At 43.6% G+C, this 22,327-nt stretch overlaps 1 protein-coding gene across 2 annotated transcripts in view; it reads left to right on the top strand.

The window, feature by feature from the left end:
* CRHR2 (corticotropin releasing hormone receptor 2) overlaps positions 1 to 22,327 on the top strand; it is a 132,208-nt gene that overhangs the window by 74,774 nt on the left and 35,107 nt on the right. For both annotated transcript variants that reach the window (XM_056485585.1, XM_056485584.1), the window contains 3 exons: positions 3,136 to 3,242; positions 18,245 to 18,362; positions 20,803 to 20,956. In XM_056485585.1, coding sequence (XP_056341560.1) covers positions 3,136 to 3,242; positions 18,245 to 18,362; positions 20,803 to 20,956 — 379 coding nt within the window. The remainder of the gene's footprint in view (positions 1 to 3,135; positions 3,243 to 18,244; positions 18,363 to 20,802; positions 20,957 to 22,327) is intronic.

Genomic DNA, 22,327 nt, shown 5'->3' with positions numbered 1-22,327 from the left:
CTGCACAGGAGCACGGTCACATCAGCCACAGCAGCTCCCAGCTGGCTCACAACAGGAAAACAGTGAGCTCACAGTCATCTGGGATGACAAAGATACTTTCCAGTTGCTTCTGCAAGTCTTTGGAGAGGTTTCCTTAAGCTGTGCTGGTGCTGAGATCATGCTGGCACCAGGAGGAGATGGGAAGTGAGTGACTGGCAGTGGCTGTGCAGCCTCCCAGGGAGACTGAGCTGGAAACACTGGCAGGGCTGTCAGTGACTTCTGTTAGAGGAAGCAGGATGGTCTAAGAGTGCTGTAAGGGTGGCTATTGATTCAAATCACTCACTGTAGGACAGGTCAAGCAGTCATTCTAGCTGAAGCAAGGGGAGAAGTGCCCTAGAGAATGATTCTGTCATTAGCCTGAAGCCTGCCTTGGGGAACCCACCATGCCTTAGATGTGCTGAGGAGTGCAGGTAAAGACACTGTGCTGCCATTCCTCAGCTCACCTGGGGGAAGCTCCTGGCAGACATGATTGCCATGTCTGATGTCCTGGAATGGGATTGCAGTGGTGAGACCTGCTGTGGCCAGGGGCTGAAACCATCCCTGGATTCCCCATCCCTGGATTCCCCATCCCTGGATTCCCCATCCCTGGAACTGTTCCAGGTTAGGTTGGACCAGGTCAGCTCTGGCATTTCTGACCACAGCAGGAATCATCATTAAGGTCCCTTCTGACCCAAACCATTCCAGGATTCCATGATCTCCTTCTCTAGCTCACTCCTAATCTAGCAACCCCCCTCCTGAGCCTGAATAGGATTTAAATCTTTGTTTTAGTGAAGTGAAGCATCTTCCTGAAAGCAGAAGGATATTGGGTAACAGGAGAAGGTTGTTGACATTTCAGATGTATTGGTGTCCAAGAGGGTGAGCCAGAAAAGAGCTGTGCAAGTATTTTACATGAGCTGAGCTTTGGGGAACAAACACATCATTTTCTGGGCACGTGCTTTTCAGCCCTGAGGGTGTTGCCTCCCATTCCAGCAGAGATGCAGACTGCAAGTAGCTGGTGGAAAGTGATCCTGCCACCCTGCCAGCTCAGCTTCTGTAAGCACCAAGGCACTTCTTGTTTCTGTGATGTTTGAATTTGCCTTCAGGAAACCTTGTTAGCATCAGAAGTAGAAAATATAAAAGTCGTGCCTGTTTTTCCTTCAGCATCAGTGCATCAAACAGGAGCTTAATAATTTTATTTTTCCAATTAATCTGCTCATGTTTTGAACCACACTTTCTTCAAACTGGAGTGAAGTTAAAATAGTGGTTAGGAGCCAAAGGAAGGTCAGACTTAAAAAGCAGGAACCTTGTGCTGGAAAAACCATCTTCCAGGAGGTTTCTAGCACTAAATGAGCAATTCTGAAAAAAGGTTCTTAGTCAGAGGGTTTGGGTTTTCATAGTGCTGTGAGAAGCAGTGAGTTGGATTCAATGATCCTTCTGGATCCCTTGAGATGTTCTGTGATCCTCTGGCTCTGTGAATTGAGCAGGAAGTCAATGAGCCCTGCAGTTTGCCAGGGCATTGCTGAATAAAACAGCATTGCACAGGTGGGCACATCAGGTCAAGTGAGCTTTCTTTCCCTTCAGGTGTCCCCTGGACTGAAGGATAAATAAAACACAGTGTGGAATTTGCATCCTGGAGCTTCATTCTGCTGCTTTTTTTCTTTTCACCTCCAGGCAATTCAGAAAATGGGCCCGTGGATGGGGAAGTTTATTTTAGGGGATTTTATAATGGACTTAAAAATACTCTGCGTGGTTGAGTTCTGTCCAGAAACAGCACATTACTCTGTGAGCTGAAGATACAGGCAGGTTTCATCACAAAAATGCTTCCAATGCTCCCTGGCTCTCTGGCAAAGTGCTGGAAGATGCTTATCTTCACAGAACAATGGAACAGATTAACTACAGCTGCTGGTTGTAGTTCCAGCCAAACATTCATTCACTGACAAATTCCTTTCACTGGAGTAAAATGTTAAGGGAAATTGTAAGGGGAAAAATGAAAAAAAGACATTCAACCAAAATTTAAAAAGAATGATGCCATTTGTAGGGTTTTTACTTTCATATTTTTATCACAAGGGAGGAAATGTAGGTGGTTGGTTTTTAAGAGTCTTGTTCTTCTGAAGGAGGGCAACATCCCAACTTGGGGAATGACTTGCTTAACTTGCAAAGAAATAAATGACAAAATTAATAAATAAATACATTTTCAGGGGCATTAAATCTTCCAGTAGCAAATCTCTTTTTAGCCAGCTTCAGTATTTATCTGAATAGTGTCTTTCCACTTCTTCCTAGCCAGGCAGAGAAAGGAGATGCTTCTCCTTTCTCCAAAGACAACAGCAGCCCACCAATAAAGATGTTTCTGCAAGGTCAGATTTTGGTCACTACATCTGTAAATTCACTGATTTAGATGGCAGCACTTCAGTACTTATTTTTTTTGTTTACAGGATCAAGAACCTACCAACAATCTCCCCCATATCCTAGGAAATAGACACTAAAACAGGAAATTTCAGCACATATTTGGGTTGCTGCTAAAAACAGCAGGATCCCTGGTTTGTCAGGCTCTCCCAGAACTGAAGGGACACCACCAGGCTCCAGCTCTTTTACTCTGCATTGATTCTGCCCTGGGCTTGAAGGATAAAGGTCATAGCCTGCACAGAATGTCCCTCAGAGGAAAATCTGCCTGTAGGGGAAGGGCTTGTTATTTATTCTTACTGACATTATTGTGTGAAAACCAAACCACTTGAGCAGGAAAATGGCATAACCTGGCTCGTTAAGACCGTGCTGTTTCCTAAGAAAACAATGTTTTATAATGTTTGAAACTCTGAGAAAATGTGTCTTTGGTAGGTTTAAAATAAGAACACCCAAGGAAATGAAGCGGGGGGGAAAAAAAGTGGGGACAAAATAACTTTTTTTGCAGATATTTGTGAGAAACTGTGGATAAATCCCAAACTGAAATGACACCATGTGCCTGGGCAGGATGTTTGCCCTCCACAGATCATCAGCCCTGGGACTATGATGTCAGTGTAAAGTTGAGAAAAGTAACTACTGTGTTCTGAAGTGATGAACTGTTCCTGAATGCAATGCTTGGGGACTGATGCTGATTTAATCCTGTTCTCTCTTTACCTCCAGAGGAAGTATGCTCTGCATTACAAGATTGCTCTCATCATAAACTACCTGGGGCACTGTATTTCAGTAGGGGCCCTTATAGTTGCCTTTATGCTTTTCTTGTGCTTGAGGTGAGTAATGTGTTTGCATGTTTCTAACTCGGTTGGGTGATGCTTTCTGGGCTGCTCCAGCCCTTTTCATGACTCTCTCCAGCTCGTGGATGGTCCTGAAAGTGGTCATGGCTTTGATGTTCCTGAGCACATCCGTGGTTTTGCTGACTAATGTGCTGGATGAGCTCCTCCTGAGCACAGGAGCTAAAGCCTGCTTGGATTCAGGGAAAGAATGAACATGTTTTATTGATGCAGAAAAAAAAAAAAAAAATCAGTGAGCACAGTGTTCTTCATTAAGGGAGACTGGGATCTGAGAGTGTCAAGTTGTAAGTTTTGGGGGCAAACTTTGTTTTCTCACAAGGCAGAACATGGTAATGTCTTGCGTTCCCTGACAGCTAAAAACCCAGATCTAAATCAAAGGAGACAGAACAAAATCTTTCCATTTTGCTTTGGGTTAATTTTGGTTTTTCTTTCATTAAAGGGCTTAGAAATTCTCTTAAATAAAAAGAGGAACATCATTAGTGTAGCTTAATCCCCAGCAGTGCTCATGAAATGAAGAATGCAAATCAAGGAGACTGCATAGAAACCCTTCCCTGATCTGGTCCAGGGTGCAGAAGGGAGGTTGGAAAATGGAGATGTCAGTGACAGCAGACTTAGGGCTACAGGGAAGAGAAGGGACAGGAGGGAAGGCAAAATAGAGGAAGTAGATGTGATCAGTCATTATATGTATGTTCACAGCCTGAATCACAGGAGTGTATTTTCAAAGGAGTGGCCTGGTGGGTTAATTCTGTATTATTTCTTGGATTCCATTACTGGCATTTCTGTATAATTTGTGCCGTGCTGTCCAGGAGAGTTCAACCTGAACTTAAAACCAGCTCCACTGAGGGCTGTGCAATGATAATCCTTAAGAAAAACCTTTTCCTAATAGCAGAGGATAAACTGTGGGTGGAGGACCAGGATTACAGCAGGATGATTGACAGTGACCTCAGTGCAAGAATTACTGTTTTCCTGGAGCAGAGCATCCCTGAAGTCTTACCTAAGTCTTCTGAGCATTCCTAACAAGGCCTTTTCTAATAACAGCAGGAATCTTTTCACACTCCAGCATATTTAAACAGAATAATCTATGCTAATGGAGACAACAACAAAAAAAAAAACCTTTTAAAAAGAAAACGTTAAATGAGAATTTTTATGATGCATCAATTTAAACTTCCATTTCAAGCCCTCTGTAGTGCATGTAAAGCTAATTCCCACAGTGCTTGGAGACCTGAATTAATTTGCATTGAATAAAGAATGAAAATCATTCATTGCAGTAACAATATTCCCTGCTTTTATGCTCAGTCTTTTATAAATGCTTGAGTAAATAGCACAAAAACAATTAGGTAAGATGATATAAATTTATCCAGCTTCAAACGCGGAGGTGGCCCAGCTGAACTCTTCTAAATTGTTCTTCTGTTATTTAAACTTTAAGGTTTAAATTTTGCAGTCAGCTTAAGCATTAGAAACAACATCTGAGTAGTGGTAATTAAGTATTTCCCTGAACATGTTGTGAATTAAGATAGTCCATCTTTTCAAACTCACATTGTGTCATGCAAAACGTGTCCAGTGTGCAGCCAGAGTTAACCAGCATGAGATTCCTCAGGGTGTGTTGATAAATATCCATTTCCCAAAGTTCTAGAGATGTTGCAGTGAAGGCAACCCAAATTCTTGTTTCATTCCAGGCTGTCCCTACCCAAATTTTGGGTTATAGACATCTTCATCACATTTACCTTTATAAACTGCCCCAAGAACAAATCAGTTTTGATAAATTCTGTTATTTTGAGGGGTTTTTTTAATGCTATTTTATTTTGGATGGAAGAAGATATGATGGAATTGGATGAAAGGTAATCCTGGCCAAAAAAAGCTAATCTGATAGCTCCTCATCTTGACCTAAAGTAGAAATCTGCCAGTTCCTTATTCCTTCCCCACTCCATCCATCTACCTCACTCCATGCTGAGGGTGAAAATAGAGGAGACCTCCAGGAAGATTCAGTTTTACATCTGCTCCCAATTTTTGTGCTTCTCTCATGACCTGCTCTGTCAGTGCAGGTGGATCCCAAAGGCAGCCCTGTCTCAGGGGGAGGCTGGAGCACACCTGCTCTGTTGGAACACAGCTGCTGGCAAGGCTTTGGGATCCCTCACTCTGGGATTTTTAGGAGCAGGTGAAATATTTGGCTGGCATGGCAAAAGGTGTTGCTGTGGTGTTCAGCTGGTCAGAAAGGTGTTCTGCTTTTGGGAATGAACTTCACCATCACTGGTGAGCCCCAGTGGGGCTCAGTCCTCCAACTTATTCCTCAGTTGTGCTGAACTGGGAAGGGGGAAGGAACTGGATCTTGACCCTATTTTTCCAAATTTATTCTGTCACCTTGTACCCAGTTTCATTCTTCTTTGATTCCTTAAGCAACTTCATCCTCCCATCACAGCCCACCCTCCATTTAGCAGAAAAGTCCTACTGCCCTAAACACTGAGGAATCACACACCTGATTTAAGGGGCAGGAATCTCAGATGGAGCAGCAGGTGTTGAAATAATCTGCAATTATCCATGAGATCCCAGCACAACTGGAGGGGATGAGAGCTCAGCCAGGGCCCCCCTTTTCCTGTGAAAACCTATTTTAGCCTTGTTTTCTCCAGTTCTGTCACATCTGAACCTGTTCAATGACAAACAAGCCAGTAAACATTTCATTTAGCACCTGAATAATAAAAAGTGAAGGAGAGGGCTTGATTGTTGTTGGCACACTGGCTGAATGCCAGTGTCACTGAGGCAGCTCCTGAAGGTTCAAGTCAACATCACTTTCTCAAGGTCTAAATGTAAGTGGTCTTAAAATTGTGAGAGCTGTGCTGTCTGTACCATGCAAAAGCAAACAACTCACAAAGGAAAGGAATACAGCAACAACAAAAAACAATTTGTGCACAAAGTGTGCTGTAGAGGTGGATTGATCTCTGGTGCAGCCCCTGGAGAGATGTGCTCAGGGCACTTCACTTGGCATTGTTGAATGGATCTGCACTGCTGGGATTCTCACAGTCTCTTTTCATTAATAGTCAAGGTTTGCTCCCTCCCTCAGGTGCACACAGGCAGCTCCCACTGACTCAGCCTCATCATCCCTCTGAATCACAATCTTGCACTGCTGAAGCAGAAATTTTCCATAGGAGGAATCCTGCTATCAGTAATACCAATCAATCTGAAGAAAAAGAAAATAATGAAAAGATCCAAAGGATTAAAATACTTATTTTGAATCACATTTTTCTTTTGCTGTTGCTGATAGTGCAGAAACCCAAATTGCTTTGTCCTGGATTTTCCCTTGTCACTGTGCTGTTAGAGCATCCTCTGAGACTAAGAGTCCTTTGTAAAACTCCTGACTTGTTATTAAACAATGTGCTGGCAGTGGCCAGCAGTGACCTGAGTGGATTCCATCAGAAGTTTTATTTGTGCAGTGGTTATCAGAGAAGAAGTAGGGGAAGAAAGGTATTTGTTCTGGGAAGCATCCACATCCCTGCTGAGTTTTGAATCCAATAAAGGACAGTGCTGACAGGAAGATAGGCTGGAGATTAAAAATGGCATGTCCTTGCTGGATAAAGGCAGCTCTAAAAACAACCAAACCCACAAACATTGTCATAACATCTTTTGTCACTACTATGGTGGCAATGAAAGCAAATGGAGCTTTTGAGGAAAATTCTGCTTTCCTGTTGTCCTTAAATTTAGCTCTTTCTAGTTACCCAGTAAAGCATCTGATACATTTTTTTTCATTGTCCTGAGGCACTGTCCCCATTCTTTCTTATGATTACATACAGATTTCCTAAATCCCACCTATTATTTCTTCCCAAAGAACTGGAATTTTATTTTTCCCTAAAATAATATAGTAATTTCTTTTTTTTTTCCTTCCCCCCCCCACCATCTCCTGTCTTAACTTTCCTTTATCCTCTCCTGTTCCAAGCTCCTTTGAACTACCCTGTTGCTCTTCAGTCTGGTGCAGGATTAGCAGGATTGCTGCTGTTTGTAAGACTGGAAGAGTTTGATTAAATGATTTGTAGAAACCTGTCAGGAGAAATGCAGAGCAGGTTTCATAGAGCAAAGTGATGTGACACCTCTCAGAAGCTGCAGACTGAGGATATCTCAGTGGGGAGGAGATCTGCACTATTAATTCTGGTTTTCATTTAAAAGGATGAGGTTTCTGATGTGCTAAGGCACAATCATCTCTTGTTGTGGAGCAAGAGGGAAGATGTCACAGATTAGGACATCACCTAACAGAGTTCATGTCAGTGCTCCATGTCCCCCCATCTCCTCCTTCCCCCCCAGCCTCCTTCAGTCTGTTCCATCTGCCACCTCAATAGCAGAGCCTTCATTAATGACTGAGGCAAGTTTAAACTTCACCAGAAATCCTGGGTGGGATGGCAGCAGTGCCTGTGGGTTTGAGCACAGCTCTGTCCCAGCCTGTCACAGTCCACAGTAAAGTCCACAGAGGAAGGCAGGAATGAAGATTATGGAGCTCTGTAAATAAAAACAAACCCAGTGAGGGGGCATCTTTAAATACAAAACATCTGAAGTGCCTGTACTGCCTGAATCTCTGGGAAGTCTCATCCAGTGAACTCAGATGCAGGCCAGGAACACTTCACCCATTGATTAACCCCAGGCCATTGCCTTTGATTCCCACTGCCTTTACTCACCCCCTTTTCATCTCACATCTGTAGGGTTTGTTCTTTACACTCTTTGTGTAGAGCCTACCCCTCAAAAAATAAAACTCCAGAGAGCAGGGCCCTCATGAGCTCCTGGAATAATATCAGTAATTGAAAGTGTGCCCAGAGAGCTCTGTTCTTAAATGTGAAAGGTTTCACAAGCTGCATCTGAAGCTGTGGTATTGGAACCTAGCACAGTGAAAGCCACTGAGGAGTGTTGTTGCTGCCTATAAATACCTCACCAGTGGATAAACACTGGAAACTGAAGAGCTGCTTCTGATCAAGGACAGTGTCAGTGCAAGCAAAATGGGTATGGGTGCTCTACAGCCAGATTGTGAGTGGATAGGAAAGGATGATTCCCACCCACAGAGCAGAGGGGACCCAGAGCAGTGTGGCAGAGGAAAAAATTCAGGTTGGAGTCAAACTAGAGTAACAGGGATTTATGAAATGTTTTTGTTCATTTCCTTTCTTGATGTGAGGTTTGGAGGCTGCTTTCCATCCTGTGCTGGAAGTATGTTACTGCTGGTATTTTTCTGTTGCTGCCAAGATTTTGGCTGAGAGTTTTTGGAGATGGACATGAACTTCTTTTAATTCTGATAATAGAATTGCTCTTACAAGATCTAGATCTATGTTGACTGACAAGCTAAAACTTGTCTGTGTTCTACTTCTGATGATGATGGAATGGGAACAAGTTTTCCAAGATTTTGGAGAAAGGAGGAAAGCAAAGTTGGGTCTTTGCAATTTATATATAAATCATACTTAGGAGTGAAATTTGATTAAAAAAAAAAACAAAAAACAAAAAACCCCACATCCTGAGTCATCTCTGAGAAGAAAAATCAGAGAATATGTTTACAAGATGATGTTTAGTTATGAACTGCAGATGCACCTGCAGCTGTTCAAGTGCTAAATGGTTCCATTTCAGTTTTCACCCATGGAATTGCACATGTAGGTCCCTCACTTACTCCACTGTAGTTGTTCAGCACTCAGGAACCTTCTCTTCTGCCAATCTAAAAGATTGTTTGGGTGCTGGAGGGTGTCCTGAGAAGGGAACAGAGCTGGGGAAGGGTCTGGAGCCCCAGGAGAGGCTGAGGGAGCTGGGAAAGGGGCTCAGCTGGAGAAATGGGGGATCAGGGGGGACCCTGTAGCTCTGCACAACTCCCTGACAGGAGGGGACACAGGGTGGGTCAGGCTCAGGAAACAGGGACAGGACCAGAGGAAATGGCCTCAAGTTGTTTCAGCGAAAGTTTAGGTTGGATATTAGTGAAAATTTCTTTACTGGAAGAGTGGTCAGGCATTGGAACAAGCTGCCCAGGGCAGTGATGGAACCACCATCCCTGTAAAGGCTCAAAAACATGTGGCTGTGGCACTTGGGGACAGATTTAGTGGTGCTGGGTCACTGGTTGGACTTGATGATCTTGTAGAGCTTTTCCAGCCTGAGCAATTCCATGGTTCTGTGAATTCTGCTGCTTCACATTGCCCTGTCAGTTAAAACATGAGAGAGGGGAGAGGTGGATTTTCTGTCACCCCAAAATGGGCCATGGACCCCCCTGGCAGCCTCTGGGTTACCTCTGCCCATTCTGGGAACAGCTTTCCTGGGGATGTGCCCCAGCTGAGCCACTGGACACATTTCCTAATGCCCAGTGAGCACCATGAGAGTGAGGAATTTACACCAAGCACAGGAATGATTATTGGGGAAGTTTCCAATCTTTCCTGACTTGCTGGCTAAATGCTCCAAAATAATTAAATATTTCACACCATGTCTTGGTGTAAATGAGGCCAAGGAGAGTGTGAACAGCAGCATCAGCAGCTCAGACTTTCCTCCTTAGTTTATCACCACAGTATCTGCAAATGTAGATAATGTGATAAACTTTGCTAATTGTGTAATTGTATTAAAACTAAAATAAAATTTAAAAAAATAATAACCTTTGAATTCACTAGCTGGTCATTTAAATTAATTTAGTTTCAGATTTTGCTTTTTTTTTTTGTATAATCCCATAAGGGGATTATGAATGAGGACATGCTGTGCACTGGTATTTCCCAAACAGTAGCTATAAGCTAGATCAGCTCCTCTGAGCTGGCACTGTCTGGCTTCTGAACTCCTGTCTCTGATTTGTGCAATCCTGCTGCACTGGTCACTCTCCATGGAAAACATTCATCTTTCCACACTGTGGGCTGACAAGTACAACCTGTGTCAGAAAACCTGAGCTGCAAGGTGTTTTCTGCTCAAAAAGACACTTTGCAGCCCTATTTTCTCTTTGTTTAAAAATTACTGACATCTGAGCACCATTTAGAGCAAATTAGAGCAGAGTCCTAAATCTTCTTCTTCAGCCACAATCACATGCTGCACTAAATTAAGTCATCTGTATTTTTATCATTCTTGTGAAAATCAGGAATTTTCTCCAGTGGATGACTTGATGGCACAGTCAAGGCTGGAGTTGTGTTCTCCAAGGCTGGAGCATGCAATTCTCCCTTGTTTAAGCAGTGAGCTCAGCCAGTCTGGGGCTGCCCTGCCTGCTGTGTGTTGTGCTGGCTGCATCCCTCCCACCCTGGAACACCAGTGCTGAAAGCCTTTGTGCCAAAGCAGGCAGGGTGCCCCATGTCCTGTGATTAAAAACTGGCTTGAAGGCAGGAGAGTGATGCTTTGGGAAAGACAAATGCACAGACAGTTCCACAGTGGGGTTATTTTTAGGGTCTTTGCACATCCTAAATGCTCACAGAAGCTGCTGCTTCTCCTCTTCACCCTGAGCATTTCACTCCTGTCCTTGTGATAAAGCTGTCACTTCCCTCCAGGCTTCCATTCTTCCCTTGCTTTTCCCCTTGCTGTTCCTGTGGGAATATTTACATTCCCCCAGGCCACTGCCACCAAGAAGCTGATTTTCCCTGCCAGCCTCTCCAGCTGCTGCTCCCATCTGGAAGCATTAAGAGTTCCAGATTTGTGAACTGATGGAGCACACAGGGAAACCATGGGGACCTCAGGGGAGGTTTCCATGTGGGTGAAAGCAAATAGGGCCTGACAGGCACAGAGCCTGGGAAATAACTTGCTGGGAGGTGTTCTTCCCACTCTGTGCCATTTATGGGCTGTACATGTGCTTTGCCTGCCCTAGAAAAGACTAAAGAGGGGAAATAATTTTTTAAGTATTGCCCATGATTCTCCTTCTGGCGTGTTCCAGGCATGGAATAGGAATGGCTCCATCAAAGTGCACTCCTGTTTCTTTTATCAGCTGTTTCCAGAGAGACTTTGGGACAGTAGTCTTAATTGAACATCATTATTAATGGAATACTACATGAATTAATAGAAGGTTTCCAAGCTTCCTTAATAAAGTTTTCATTTGCAATTATTTCTATGCAGATGATTCAACTAATTCAGCAAGCTTTCAACCACGCTGGCACATTATTATGATTGTTAATGTTAATTGTTTGTCTCATGCTTTGAATCAGAAAACAGTGGCTCTGTGCATCCCAGAGGAAAAATACCACTGTATGGATAGAGTGAGAAAAAAACCCAATAAATCAACAGAAAGCTACTTTGAGTTTTACCAGGGCTATTTATAGATGTCCATTTCTGCATCAATGAGGCCACCTTTACAGAAAGAGTTGATGTGATTTTCTTTCTGCCTTTCCAGATCTCACAATTTTGCAAGTCAAAGGAGTGGGGTTTCTATTCTCTGCTTTCTCTGTCGAATCACACAATTAAGGTCATTTAGTGGAAATAATCAGCAGGACATCTCTCTCTACCAACAATTAGAAGCTCTTCCTGCCCATCTCTGGCCCAGCTGCAGTGGGCTGCTGGAGAATTCTGCTTTTCTTTGCCTCTGCTGCTGTTTTTGTTTGTGAAGCCCAGCTCTGACACCCTGAACAGGCAGTTCAGGATGCTGGTGGTAGGAAACTGAGTCAGGAACAACATGGACTGTTCTGAGATCAAATGAAGGGGTTGTTGTGTGCAATTTCTCACAATACACCTCACTCTTGATTTACTAATTAGGAAGGCCAAGGAGAAGCATGTTGGCTTTCACCTTAATTGCTGCTTCATGTCCAGCCTGCTGCAGAGCTGAGCCCAGTGCTGTGTGTGTGGTGAGAGGGAGCTTTATCCCAAATCCCAGATAATCTCATTGGGTGTGGCCAGCACAGCCAGAGACAGGCTCTGGGGTCTGGATTCAATGCAATACACACACATTCTACAGACCCATGGAGATCCATTGAGGTTGGAGATCACTGACTCCAACCATTACCCCAGCACTGCCAGGTCCACCACTAAACCCTGTCCCCAGGGGCCACATCTGAATGTTTTCTGAGCACTTCCAGGGATGGTGACCCCACCACTGCCCTGGGCAGACTGTTCCAATGCCTGATAATCCTTTCAGCAAAGAAATCTTTCCTGATACCCAATCTGAGCCTTCCCTGATGTAACTTGGGGCCATTTCCTCTGGTGCTGTCCCTTGTTCCCTGGAAGCAGAGCCTGATCCCCCCCGGCTGCATCCTCCTGTCAGGGAGTGAGAAGGTCTCCCCTGAGCCTCCTTTTCTGCAGACTAAACACCCCCAGCTCCTCAGCTGCTCCTCATCAAACTTGTGCTCCAGATTTGTTTCCCATCTCTGCACAAGCTCTGCTACTGTTGTCCCCAAATTCCTGTAAATATAAAACAAGGCACTCCATATCTCAGTCTCCCACGAGAGTGTGCTGTCACTTGCTACACTCCTCTACCCAAAACCTCACATCATCAGCCTTTGAAACAGGTTTGGTGTCATGTAGATCGACCCATGATGAAAGAAACACAAAATTCTCCTGGTGGCACCGTGCTCAGAACCAGGATCTCTTCCTCTTCCTTCATCATTCCCTCCAACTGGAAGGATAGAGGAGAATGCTGTGTGTGCTTCTTGTCCCTTAACCAGTTGTCTGGGTCATGGAGACATGAAAACATCAGGATATGAAGATATGCAAACACCAGGATATGAGGACAGCTCTGCTCCAGCCCACAGCAGGACTCCTGTGCATCAGGCCCTCACCAGAAACTCCTTTTTTCAGGAGGAGGTGTCTGGATACCATTCAGCACTGGTTCTTAAGAAATCATGAGGAACCAATGAACCCTTTCATTTACAAAGCCAAGATGCCTCCAGTGGCAGAATCTTTTCTCTGCATGTCAGAAATTGTCTGTCATTTTCTCTTCTCAAGGAAATCCTTTTCCTGCTCCTTCACTCAGGGTGACACACACCCCTTGCTTGTGCCTGTGCTGTATCTCAGGGGGGTATTTCCTGCCCAAAATCTGCTGTCAGGCACAGCCAGAAGTGAAATTCTGCATGAAGTGTGTGGCTGCAGGATGCAGCACCAAGCACTCCTCCCAGCTTGCTCCCACAGCCCATGGATGAGCAGTTTCTTGCTGTCCAGATCCAGGTTTTTTCTGTCCTTCACCTTGCAGCTCCCAAAGGACAGGAGGGGTGCATTTGTGAGGAAATGCCTCCTCATGCAGCCCTTGGGAGTGGGCAGACAAGCAAAGAGGAACCCACACAGACAGAGGTGTTCTGCTGTGAATAACAGGTTATGAGCTCTTTAATCCATCCTGTTAGTGGAGCAATCCATGGTCTGACCCCAGTGAGCATAAACCACAAAAGGAGTCCAGTGACCCCTGGAGGAGTTGGGGTCACCAGTGAGGTCATTTGACAAGTTTAAATGCAGTCTCTGAATCAGGAATATCTTCTGATTGCCAGGAGCAAGGAGCTAAGAGCAAGGAACAACTTGCAGTTCAACTCCCCTCTTTCCAGTGCTCTTTCCCAAATTAATTTTTACTGATCCCCACAGGGACTGATTCCAGCCTCAATGGCACATTGGTCTGAGTAAACATGGAAGTTCTTATGTCTTTATGTTCCAACCTCAATCTAAGTCTGTGGTGAGTGAATTACTGCAGCTTCTCTCTTTATTCCATCCATCCTCAGACCATGCACCAGGGAAAAGCTACCAGAAGAGTCCTGCCAAAGCTTTGACCAGTGATTTTGGTCTGAAAAGGATTAGAGTAGGAAGGAAATAATTAAATCCTCCTGAGTCTGTGTGTCTTGTGATGTGCCAGCCTTCAGGATCTCTGGGTGGTGATTTGTGCTGCTGTTCTTGCACCATTCAGCACGTATCAAGGCTTGTAAAACAAGTGGAAATGGCATAAGTGATGTTACCTGACAAGAAGATGAATAGGAAACCTTCTATCATCAGATCCTTTGGGCTGGGGAACTCTGAAAGGCTCTGTAAATCACAATTTCTTCCAGCAGTGCTCTAATTGTGTCTGAAGCAGCAGTTCAGCATCCACTCCCCTCAGCTCCCATTTCTCCTCTCTCCCCTGTGCCTCTTTCCCTCTTGAGAGGCAGCTCTCTGCTCTCTGCTCTCATTTTCTTCATGCTGCCACTACCACCACTCCCAGATTGTGACATCCCATCCCCCAAATTTCTTACCTTCTGGATTTTGAGAGAATTCATTCATGCCAACCCCTGTGCCTCTAGAAAAGCTCAGTTCACTGACTTTTAACACAGCTTAATGTGTTTTAAATTCCACCTCCTGCCAGCTGCAGTGTGATAGGAATGTTACTGCTGCTCCTGGAGCACAGGCTTGGTTACTTTTCCACTCCACAGAGCCAAGAAAGTAATTAATCCAGGAGAAAGTAATTGTGGGCTCATTGTCATAGAAGACTGATATGGATGTTTAAGTTTTCAAAATGGGACAGGTCATTTTCATGAATAACAGGAGCATTTATATTTAAATTAAGGCTCAGCAATTTAAGCTACCTTCTATCTACAAAGAGCCAGGAAAAGACCTGGGTCAGGATAAATGGCTCCTGTGAGTGTTCTGAGGTTTTTTCCTCAGGCTTTGAGATGAATGAGTATGACAAGGTCAGCTTTGTCCTTTCAGCAAACATTAGCTGTGTGCAGGTCTCCTGTTGTTCAGCACTTTTGTTGCCCAGCGTGGGAAATGTCCTTCATTCAGCGCCCAGCTCAGACTCCAGCCTGGCTGCAGAGATGAGCCCTGAGCTCCTGAGCCAGCAGAGCAGTCCCACGTGAGTAAAGCCTGGAATGAGGAGACCTTTCCTCAGTCCCCCTCCAGATGCTTTACACCTCCTAAATTACAATAATTCCACCCTGCAGCAGTGCCTGCAAGTGAGAGCAGCTTTCTCAGGTGGCAGCCAAGAGACTGCTCCCTGTTCATGGACTGCAGCCCTGCACTGCTGTGCCCTGCAGCCTCCACACTCTTCATTATCCTGCAGATTCTCCCTCCCCACTACAAAACTGACACTGTTATTTCTCAAGCTTTCCCTGGCCTTGGCAGTGAATTGCATTACTGCCACTCTGATTTCTGTGCTGGGGGCAGTTAGGAGACAGAACCATGGGCTCTGGGCTTGTTGTGAACAATAATAGCTTTCAGTGTCCAGCTGGGACCCTTATTAAAAGAAAATGAAAAAAAAAAAAAACAAAAAAACAAAAAAGGAAAAGGTTAAAACCACTTTGTGCCTTGGGTCACATCACTGCCTGAGTTATTTAAGGAAGTCTGTGACACTTCCAGACATCTCTCAGATAATCCTTCATGGTTCTGTTAGCCCCAAGGACAGGAAACCTTTTAGGAGGTTGTTCTAGTTTGGACAAACTTAGGGAAAAAACTTCTAGAAGAGCTTTTCAGGGAATAAAAGGGAATGAGGGAATTCCAGAAGGGAATGAGGCAGTGGTGTGAGGGTACTCATACCCAAAATGTGGCTTTTGCTAAAGGCAGTGGGACAGGAGAGCCAACTGTCCCTGCTTCATGTCCAGAGCCAGAGCTTCACTTTGGTCAGTTCCAGCTGCTGGCCACATCTAGACTTTACTGAACTTTACACCAGGAGCACACCTTCCCTCAGCAAGCAGGGCTTTTTGAAAACAAGGAGTGTTTTGATAATTATCTGTTAGGGTTGGGGGTTTCCAGCACAGACCAGACCCTCTTGCTCTGAGCCCTGCACAGACATCACTGCAGGTCTGAAGGATGCAGGCTGATGGGCAAGGAGTGAAAACCAGTAGGAACCAAGAAACAGTAAGGAGGGAAAAGATCATGTTGGCACTAAATAAAAATGTATAACCATAGAATTGTTATGGTTGGAAAAGACCTTGGACATCATCAACTCCACTGAGTTTGTCTTAAGACAAAGAAGACAATGTGGTTTTGATGATTAGGATCTTCCTGGGTGAAAAAAATCTTGTTTATGAACTGAAAATCTACAACTCTATTTGATGCTGTTTGCCTGTGTGTCCAATTCATTGTCCTGCTGTAAATCTTGTGGCAATAAGATTTCCCCTAGCCAGGTTTAGTGATGTTCCACTATGTGGGATGATTAAACTAAATACATCTATATCTAAATAGGTGCCAGCAGCAAGGATTTTTTCCCCCACTGCTTTATCTTACATTTTCCTAGAAATACATTCAGGTGGCAAATATGCTGGATCTGTTTTGTTGTTAGAGCTCTCAGAGGCAATTAATTTCATCTCAATAACTCACAGTTTGACCTGAATTTCCTTAGTTTTAGTCCCCTACTTCCTTCTCTCCCTAGAAGCAATGTTTGAAACTAATCCTTTCCTTTGCTAATCCTTGACCTGGAGGGAGTGAATAACCATGTAGGTGAAGAGCAGCTGCAGGACATTTCTGTGCAGGATGAGTCCTGAGTAAGAGGTTTTTCAGAGCCAGGTGGTCTCCTGGGGCTCAGCTTGGTTGCTTCATTTCTTTGAAAGCCAAACCCTGAACCTCACCTTTTGTTAGAAGTGAAATTCTCAAAGTGAGATGTGCTTGGCATGTCCAAGAGCAGTGTCTTGGAGTTTGTAGCTTAAATAATAGAGAGAGGGTCTGAGCAGCTGGAGATTTGTTCTCCACATTAACTCATCATGAGTCACTGAGGCTCTCAAAGCAAATACCAATTTCATTCTGGCAGCCTGAGCTGTTAAACTCAGAGGCTGTTTTAACATTGGCTTATCAGGGTTATACCTCTGAGTGTCTCTCTGTAACTCATATGTGGGAGGTCTTCTGTTTGTTTTTTTTGCTAAATTGCTTGAAATTTCTCAGAGATTTGTGAGGCTGAAGAACATAACAGAATTGCTTCTGGCCCTAAGACTGACTAATTTAGTCCTAGGAAAAGTACTGTGAGTGTTTTATGGTAGGAAATAGTGTTTGTTGTTAAGAAGAGTGGCTTGTTTGCCATGCAAAGACCTGAGGCAACAAAAAGTTGGTTACTGGATTGTGACTGTCTTTTGCTGTCCCTGGGGTGAGATCAGTCAGTTCCAGCTGAGCAGCTTTGAGCCACTTTCTGTGTTTGTCCCACATTATCTGGCAGCTTCCCTGGCAAGCAGGGAGCCTGATACAGCCACTGCCAAATCCCAGGAAGTGCTGGAGCTGTTTGAACCCCAAGTGAAGTGATTTTCATAAATGGAGTGATTTGATTTTAGCTGAGAAAAGATCATTTAATTGAAGATTCTGTAACTGCAATGCTGCAGCTTGGTGCTTGCCATCCTTTACCAGTTCACAAAAAAACCAGAAGAGAAATGTTCTGGTCTTAAATGAGTGAATTTGTCACGAGTGACTCTGTCTGTCTTTGTTTTCTGGCAATAGCATCATGCCCCAAATGCCTCCTGGAACCATTTCCAGCAGCAGGTCTGTTTCAGATGTGCCCTCTTTTGTTTTATGGCACTTTGTCCCAGCTTACTGTAGCTCATTTTTTATATTGTGCTCATAATTTACATTGCACCTGAATGGGGGCTGGGGAGGGACTGAAAACAGACATAAATATTTCCTGATGAAGGAGGATGTGCAGCTCTGCCTTGTTTAAGGTACAGCCAGCCAAGCCCAGGATTGAAAACCAGGCAGTTCTTGCTCTCCTGTTGCATTAATTCAAACTCACACAGATGAGCCTGTTCAACAATTAACAAATGTAAACTATTCAGTTTTGCCACTCCAGCACAAATATTTGTCACTAATTCTCCTTCTGTGATCACTCAGCAGCCTCCAGGGCAGCCTGGTTGTTCAGAAGCTTTTCCATTTGTTCTGGAGATGGAGGGAAGGGGAGCAAAACCAATAACCAAGGATGAAATGAGCATTTGAATGTTAAATTTTTTCTTCCAGTACATCCTGTTACACTTGCTTGAATTGATTCAATTGGGTGGTCAAGACAAATTGTTGTACATGGTTTTGCAAAAACACAAACCTCCTGTTTCACAGTGTAACAGAGGGATTGGAGGGGGGTAAACTGCAATGAACAGAATTTACTCATTTGTTTTATATAGTTATTATGTGTGTATTCACTGTAGATGCTCACTTAAATGTGTTTCCCTGTTTAGGAGTATCAGATGCCTGAGGAATATTATCCACTGGAACTTGATCACCACGTTCATCCTGAGGAATGTGATGTGGTTTCTGCTTCAAATGATAGATCACAACATCCATGAGAGCAATGAAGTGAGTGCTGGGAGGTGCCAGGGCCCTGCCCTGCACTTTGGGTGCTGTTTCTTTGTGTAAATACTGCAAGGGACACTCATCCACGTGCTCAGAGACACTGCTCCCTTCATTTCAGTGTCAGCTGGGCACTCACCATCCTTGATTAGCTCTTCAAATGTGAGATCTGACATCTGAACTTCAGCCCCATGCTTTGGGAAAACAAATGGAGAAATCATTAATCCACATAGTCCATGCATAAATCTCTATTATTATTATTATTAATCCAGATGTTCCTTTGAGAAAATGTAAATTGTTAATTCAGTGTTTGCTCTGTCTGTTTGTGACAGTCTGACACTCCAGAAGATGGAGTTTTCATGAGCTTTATGGCCAACAGTTTCATGCTGTGTGACTTGCTCTCGTGATAATGCTGCAAATCTTCACTGAGATTTTCACAGTTTATTAGGAAAAATCTCTTGGAGACAGGACTTAAATACCTCTTAAAATGTGAGCACAAAGTGACAATGAAAATATAAACCTGCAGATATAAAGATGGATAATCTCCTGCCCCAGTTTTCATTAACTCATCTTTTCTTCTGCAGCCTTTTTGGGAAAGCTGCTTTATATAAGCTTGGTGATAACTTTGTTTTGTGATTGTGGGATAAGTCAGTCAAAATAACACCACCAAAATGAATGGGAACATCATTTATTCCAGCTATTGATGTGATCTCTTCTGTGCTGATCAGTGGAGATTAAATAACAGATACAGAAGCATCAATGTGGAAATATTTTGCATTAAGTTTATAATGCTTGCAAAAAAATCCAGAAGGAATTGGTGAAGTTATCTGGAGCCTAATGGAGGTTACATGTGGGGATCAAAAATCCTCATTGAAATAAAAATAAAGATGTGAACTAATGAGCTCTGCAATTTTGGTTTATTATTCAATATTAATAAAACCACAAAGGACTTGCTAAAAATTCATTTTATCCTGATCTCCTATGGAAGTCATGTAGGGGGAGATCTCACCACCATTATTTGTATTTGTCTCTGTCTGTCTCTGAATCTTCCCAATCCACCAGCCAGTTCCTCTTAGTTCTGACACAGGAAAAATGAAAAATTAACTTGGATATAATTGTTATTTTAAAGGGAAGGGAGAAAGGAAGGAAAGGAAAGGAAAGGAAAGGAAAGGAAAGGAAAGGAAAGGAAAGGAAAGGAAAGGAAAGGAAAGGAAAGGAAAGGAAAGGAAAGGAAAGGAAAGGAAAGGAAAGGAAAGGAAAGGAAAGGAAAGGAAAGGAAAGGAAAGGAAAGGAAAGGAAAGGAAAGGAAAGGAAAGGAAAGGAAAGGAAAGGAAAGGAAAGGAAATTTTGTTTAAACAAACTTTTGAAAACAAAATATTTCAGCTTCTTCTGGGTTGTTTTGGGCTTTAATCCTATTTTAAAGGTGAAGCCAAGCTAAATTTCAAGTATTAATGAAATAATACAGAAATGAAAGTGCTAACACATCCAAAAGATTTCTTCATTTTATTTCCATTCAAAAAACAGAAGTGATCACAGCTTGTGGATAGGCTGTCATTTTGTAACTGTGTTTCTTGCCCAGAAATTCTTAAATTCTTAAACCCCAGAATTTTACTGGGCTTGGTGGTGCATCTGTTGCTCTGTTGGCTGCCTGTAGACCATCAATGTGTCCTGCATATGAAGGCTAAAATAAAATTAACTGAGGGTAAAAGTTCCAAACACTTCACTAGGGTTAATTAAAAGGCTGGGGAATGGTGAGACCAAAGTGACCAAAATCAGATAGCAGAGAAACCAGGTAATTAGAGTTGTGCTTCAGGGAATGCCTGCTTGGTTGGAAGGAAGTTTCCCAGGTGAGCAGCACTGTGGAAATTACCCTGAGCTCCTTGTGAGCTATTGCTGGGATGTTCCCATCTGGAGCTAATTGTGCCTCCCACCTGTGCTCTCACTGCACAGCCATTCTGGGGAGGTGCCTCCACTGACACACAGAAAACTCCTGCTGAGCTTGTGGCAAAATTCAGACATGGTGTGACTTACAGAATGGAGCACCAGTGGCAGGAACAGAGGGGATCATTTAGCTGATAAAAACAATGCCTTTACAGTAATTTTTTCCTTTAAATATCAGTCATGCTTCTTCCCCTCAGTGGAAATGAAGCAAGACTGTGACACTGACACAGCTCACCTGTGCTCAGTGACCTGCTCCTCTTGGAGGCTTCTCCTAGAATTTGAATTATCCAGAAGGGTTTAGATACAGCAGATCCTGCATGTAATGGTCAAAGCCAGCCTCAGAAGGTCACAGATGCACCTAAAATATTGTGATTCCAAGCCGCAGGATAAATCTGCATCCCATGAATGAATTCTACCACTGATTTTTTAAGGGAATAACAACATGCAGAATCTTTTACATGTTCTCACCATGATTTTAAAATATTCTTTTCCATTCCCTTTCCAGCCCTGGTGTCGATGTATTACCACTGTCTACAATTATTTTGTGGTGACCAACTTCTTCTGGATGTTTGTGGAAGGCTGCTACTTACACACTGCTATAGTGATGACCTACTCCACAGATAAGCTGAGGAAATGGGTCTTTCTCTTCATAGGATGGTGTAAGTGACCTTTGTGCTTAAAATGGTGTCCTCTGGTACCTGGCATTAAAGTGTTAAAGAGAGGCAAGAATAAATATTATTAATCCCCCTGGGGTGAAATCTGGACCACTCAATCTGAACAGACACTTCTAAGTGAGGAGCTGACCTGGAAAAGAGCCTCATGATCTGTCAGTCCAGCTCTACAGCTGTTGTTGGGGATGCTGAGGGATTGTTCCCAGCAAACAGCCTTCAGCAGAGTCACACATCACCTTTGTACTGGCCTTGGGGCTACTCAGGGACTCAGCTGTGGCAAAGCTGCCTTTGGGATGCTGTGGCTTCTGAGGTCAGAAAGGGATGTGGAAAACTGGAGACTCTCCAGCTGAAGTTGTGATCAGGGATCCCAAGGACATGAGCTGTGATGTGAGGCTGAAGGAGCTGAGCTGCTTTAATCTGGCAAAGAGGAAGATGAGGAAGGATCTGTTTGGTACCAGGAGGGATTTGAAAGATAATTACAAAGATGATGCAGCCAAATTCTGCTTGGTATAAAAAGCAACTGGGAGGTTCCAGTTGGAAACAGTTGTTAACAAAACAGAAAAAATTCCAGGAGATGCTGGAACACTGAAACATGTGACTTAAAAGCTGTGAAGCCTCTGACCTTGGGTTTATTAAAAATTCAGGCAGGCTAAGCCCTGGCTGAGGTGGGTGAGTATTGATAGTTCTGCTCAGAGCAGGAAATTGGAGCAAACACCTTCAGAGATCCTTCCCAACCAACAGCTCCATGTTTTGAACTCAGCCAGGAGATGTTTGGCAGGACAAACAGGCAGTTTGTTCACTTGAATGAAAACCTGAGGTCAAACAAAACTAGTGAATCTAGCAGTTCTTTGCTGTTGAAGGAAGAAAGGTGGAAAAAAGTCACCAATATTTTCTTTTGTGAAAGCAGAATGACATTTTGTTCAGAAGTGCCTCTCCCCCTCTGCAGAAGTAATTGGATTGCAGTTCTGAAGGCAGAAACAGCCTTTGAAACAAAATATGTAATTCAATCCAAAATCAAATGGGAGGAAAGAGGAGTTATAGTAGAAAGAAGATGTTTATCTGGGGAGCTGATTGAATTTTTTCCCCAATAGTTTTCAATTCTCTCAGCAGACTGGAAAGTCAGCTGCTTACACAGCTCTCACTGACCCACAGACTGGTTTGACCCTGGTGTTTTTGCTCCCTACCTGTCAGAATCCTCTGGGTCTCTCATTACTAGTGTGGGAGTGCTGTGAGCTGAATAAACCTTTCCAGCCACCTTTTGGGTGCATTCTGCCTCTGCTCTGCCTCCTCATACACATTTTTTACCAGTCTAATTCTCAAATCCCTATTCTTCACTTAACAAGGAAAAGTAAAATGTTT

Source organism: Oenanthe melanoleuca, chromosome 2, assembly GCF_029582105.1.
Source record: "Oenanthe melanoleuca isolate GR-GAL-2019-014 chromosome 2, OMel1.0, whole genome shotgun sequence".
Classification (NCBI taxonomy): domain Eukaryota; kingdom Metazoa; phylum Chordata; class Aves; order Passeriformes; family Muscicapidae; genus Oenanthe; species Oenanthe melanoleuca.
This window is presented reverse-complemented; position numbering and strand designations above follow the sequence as displayed.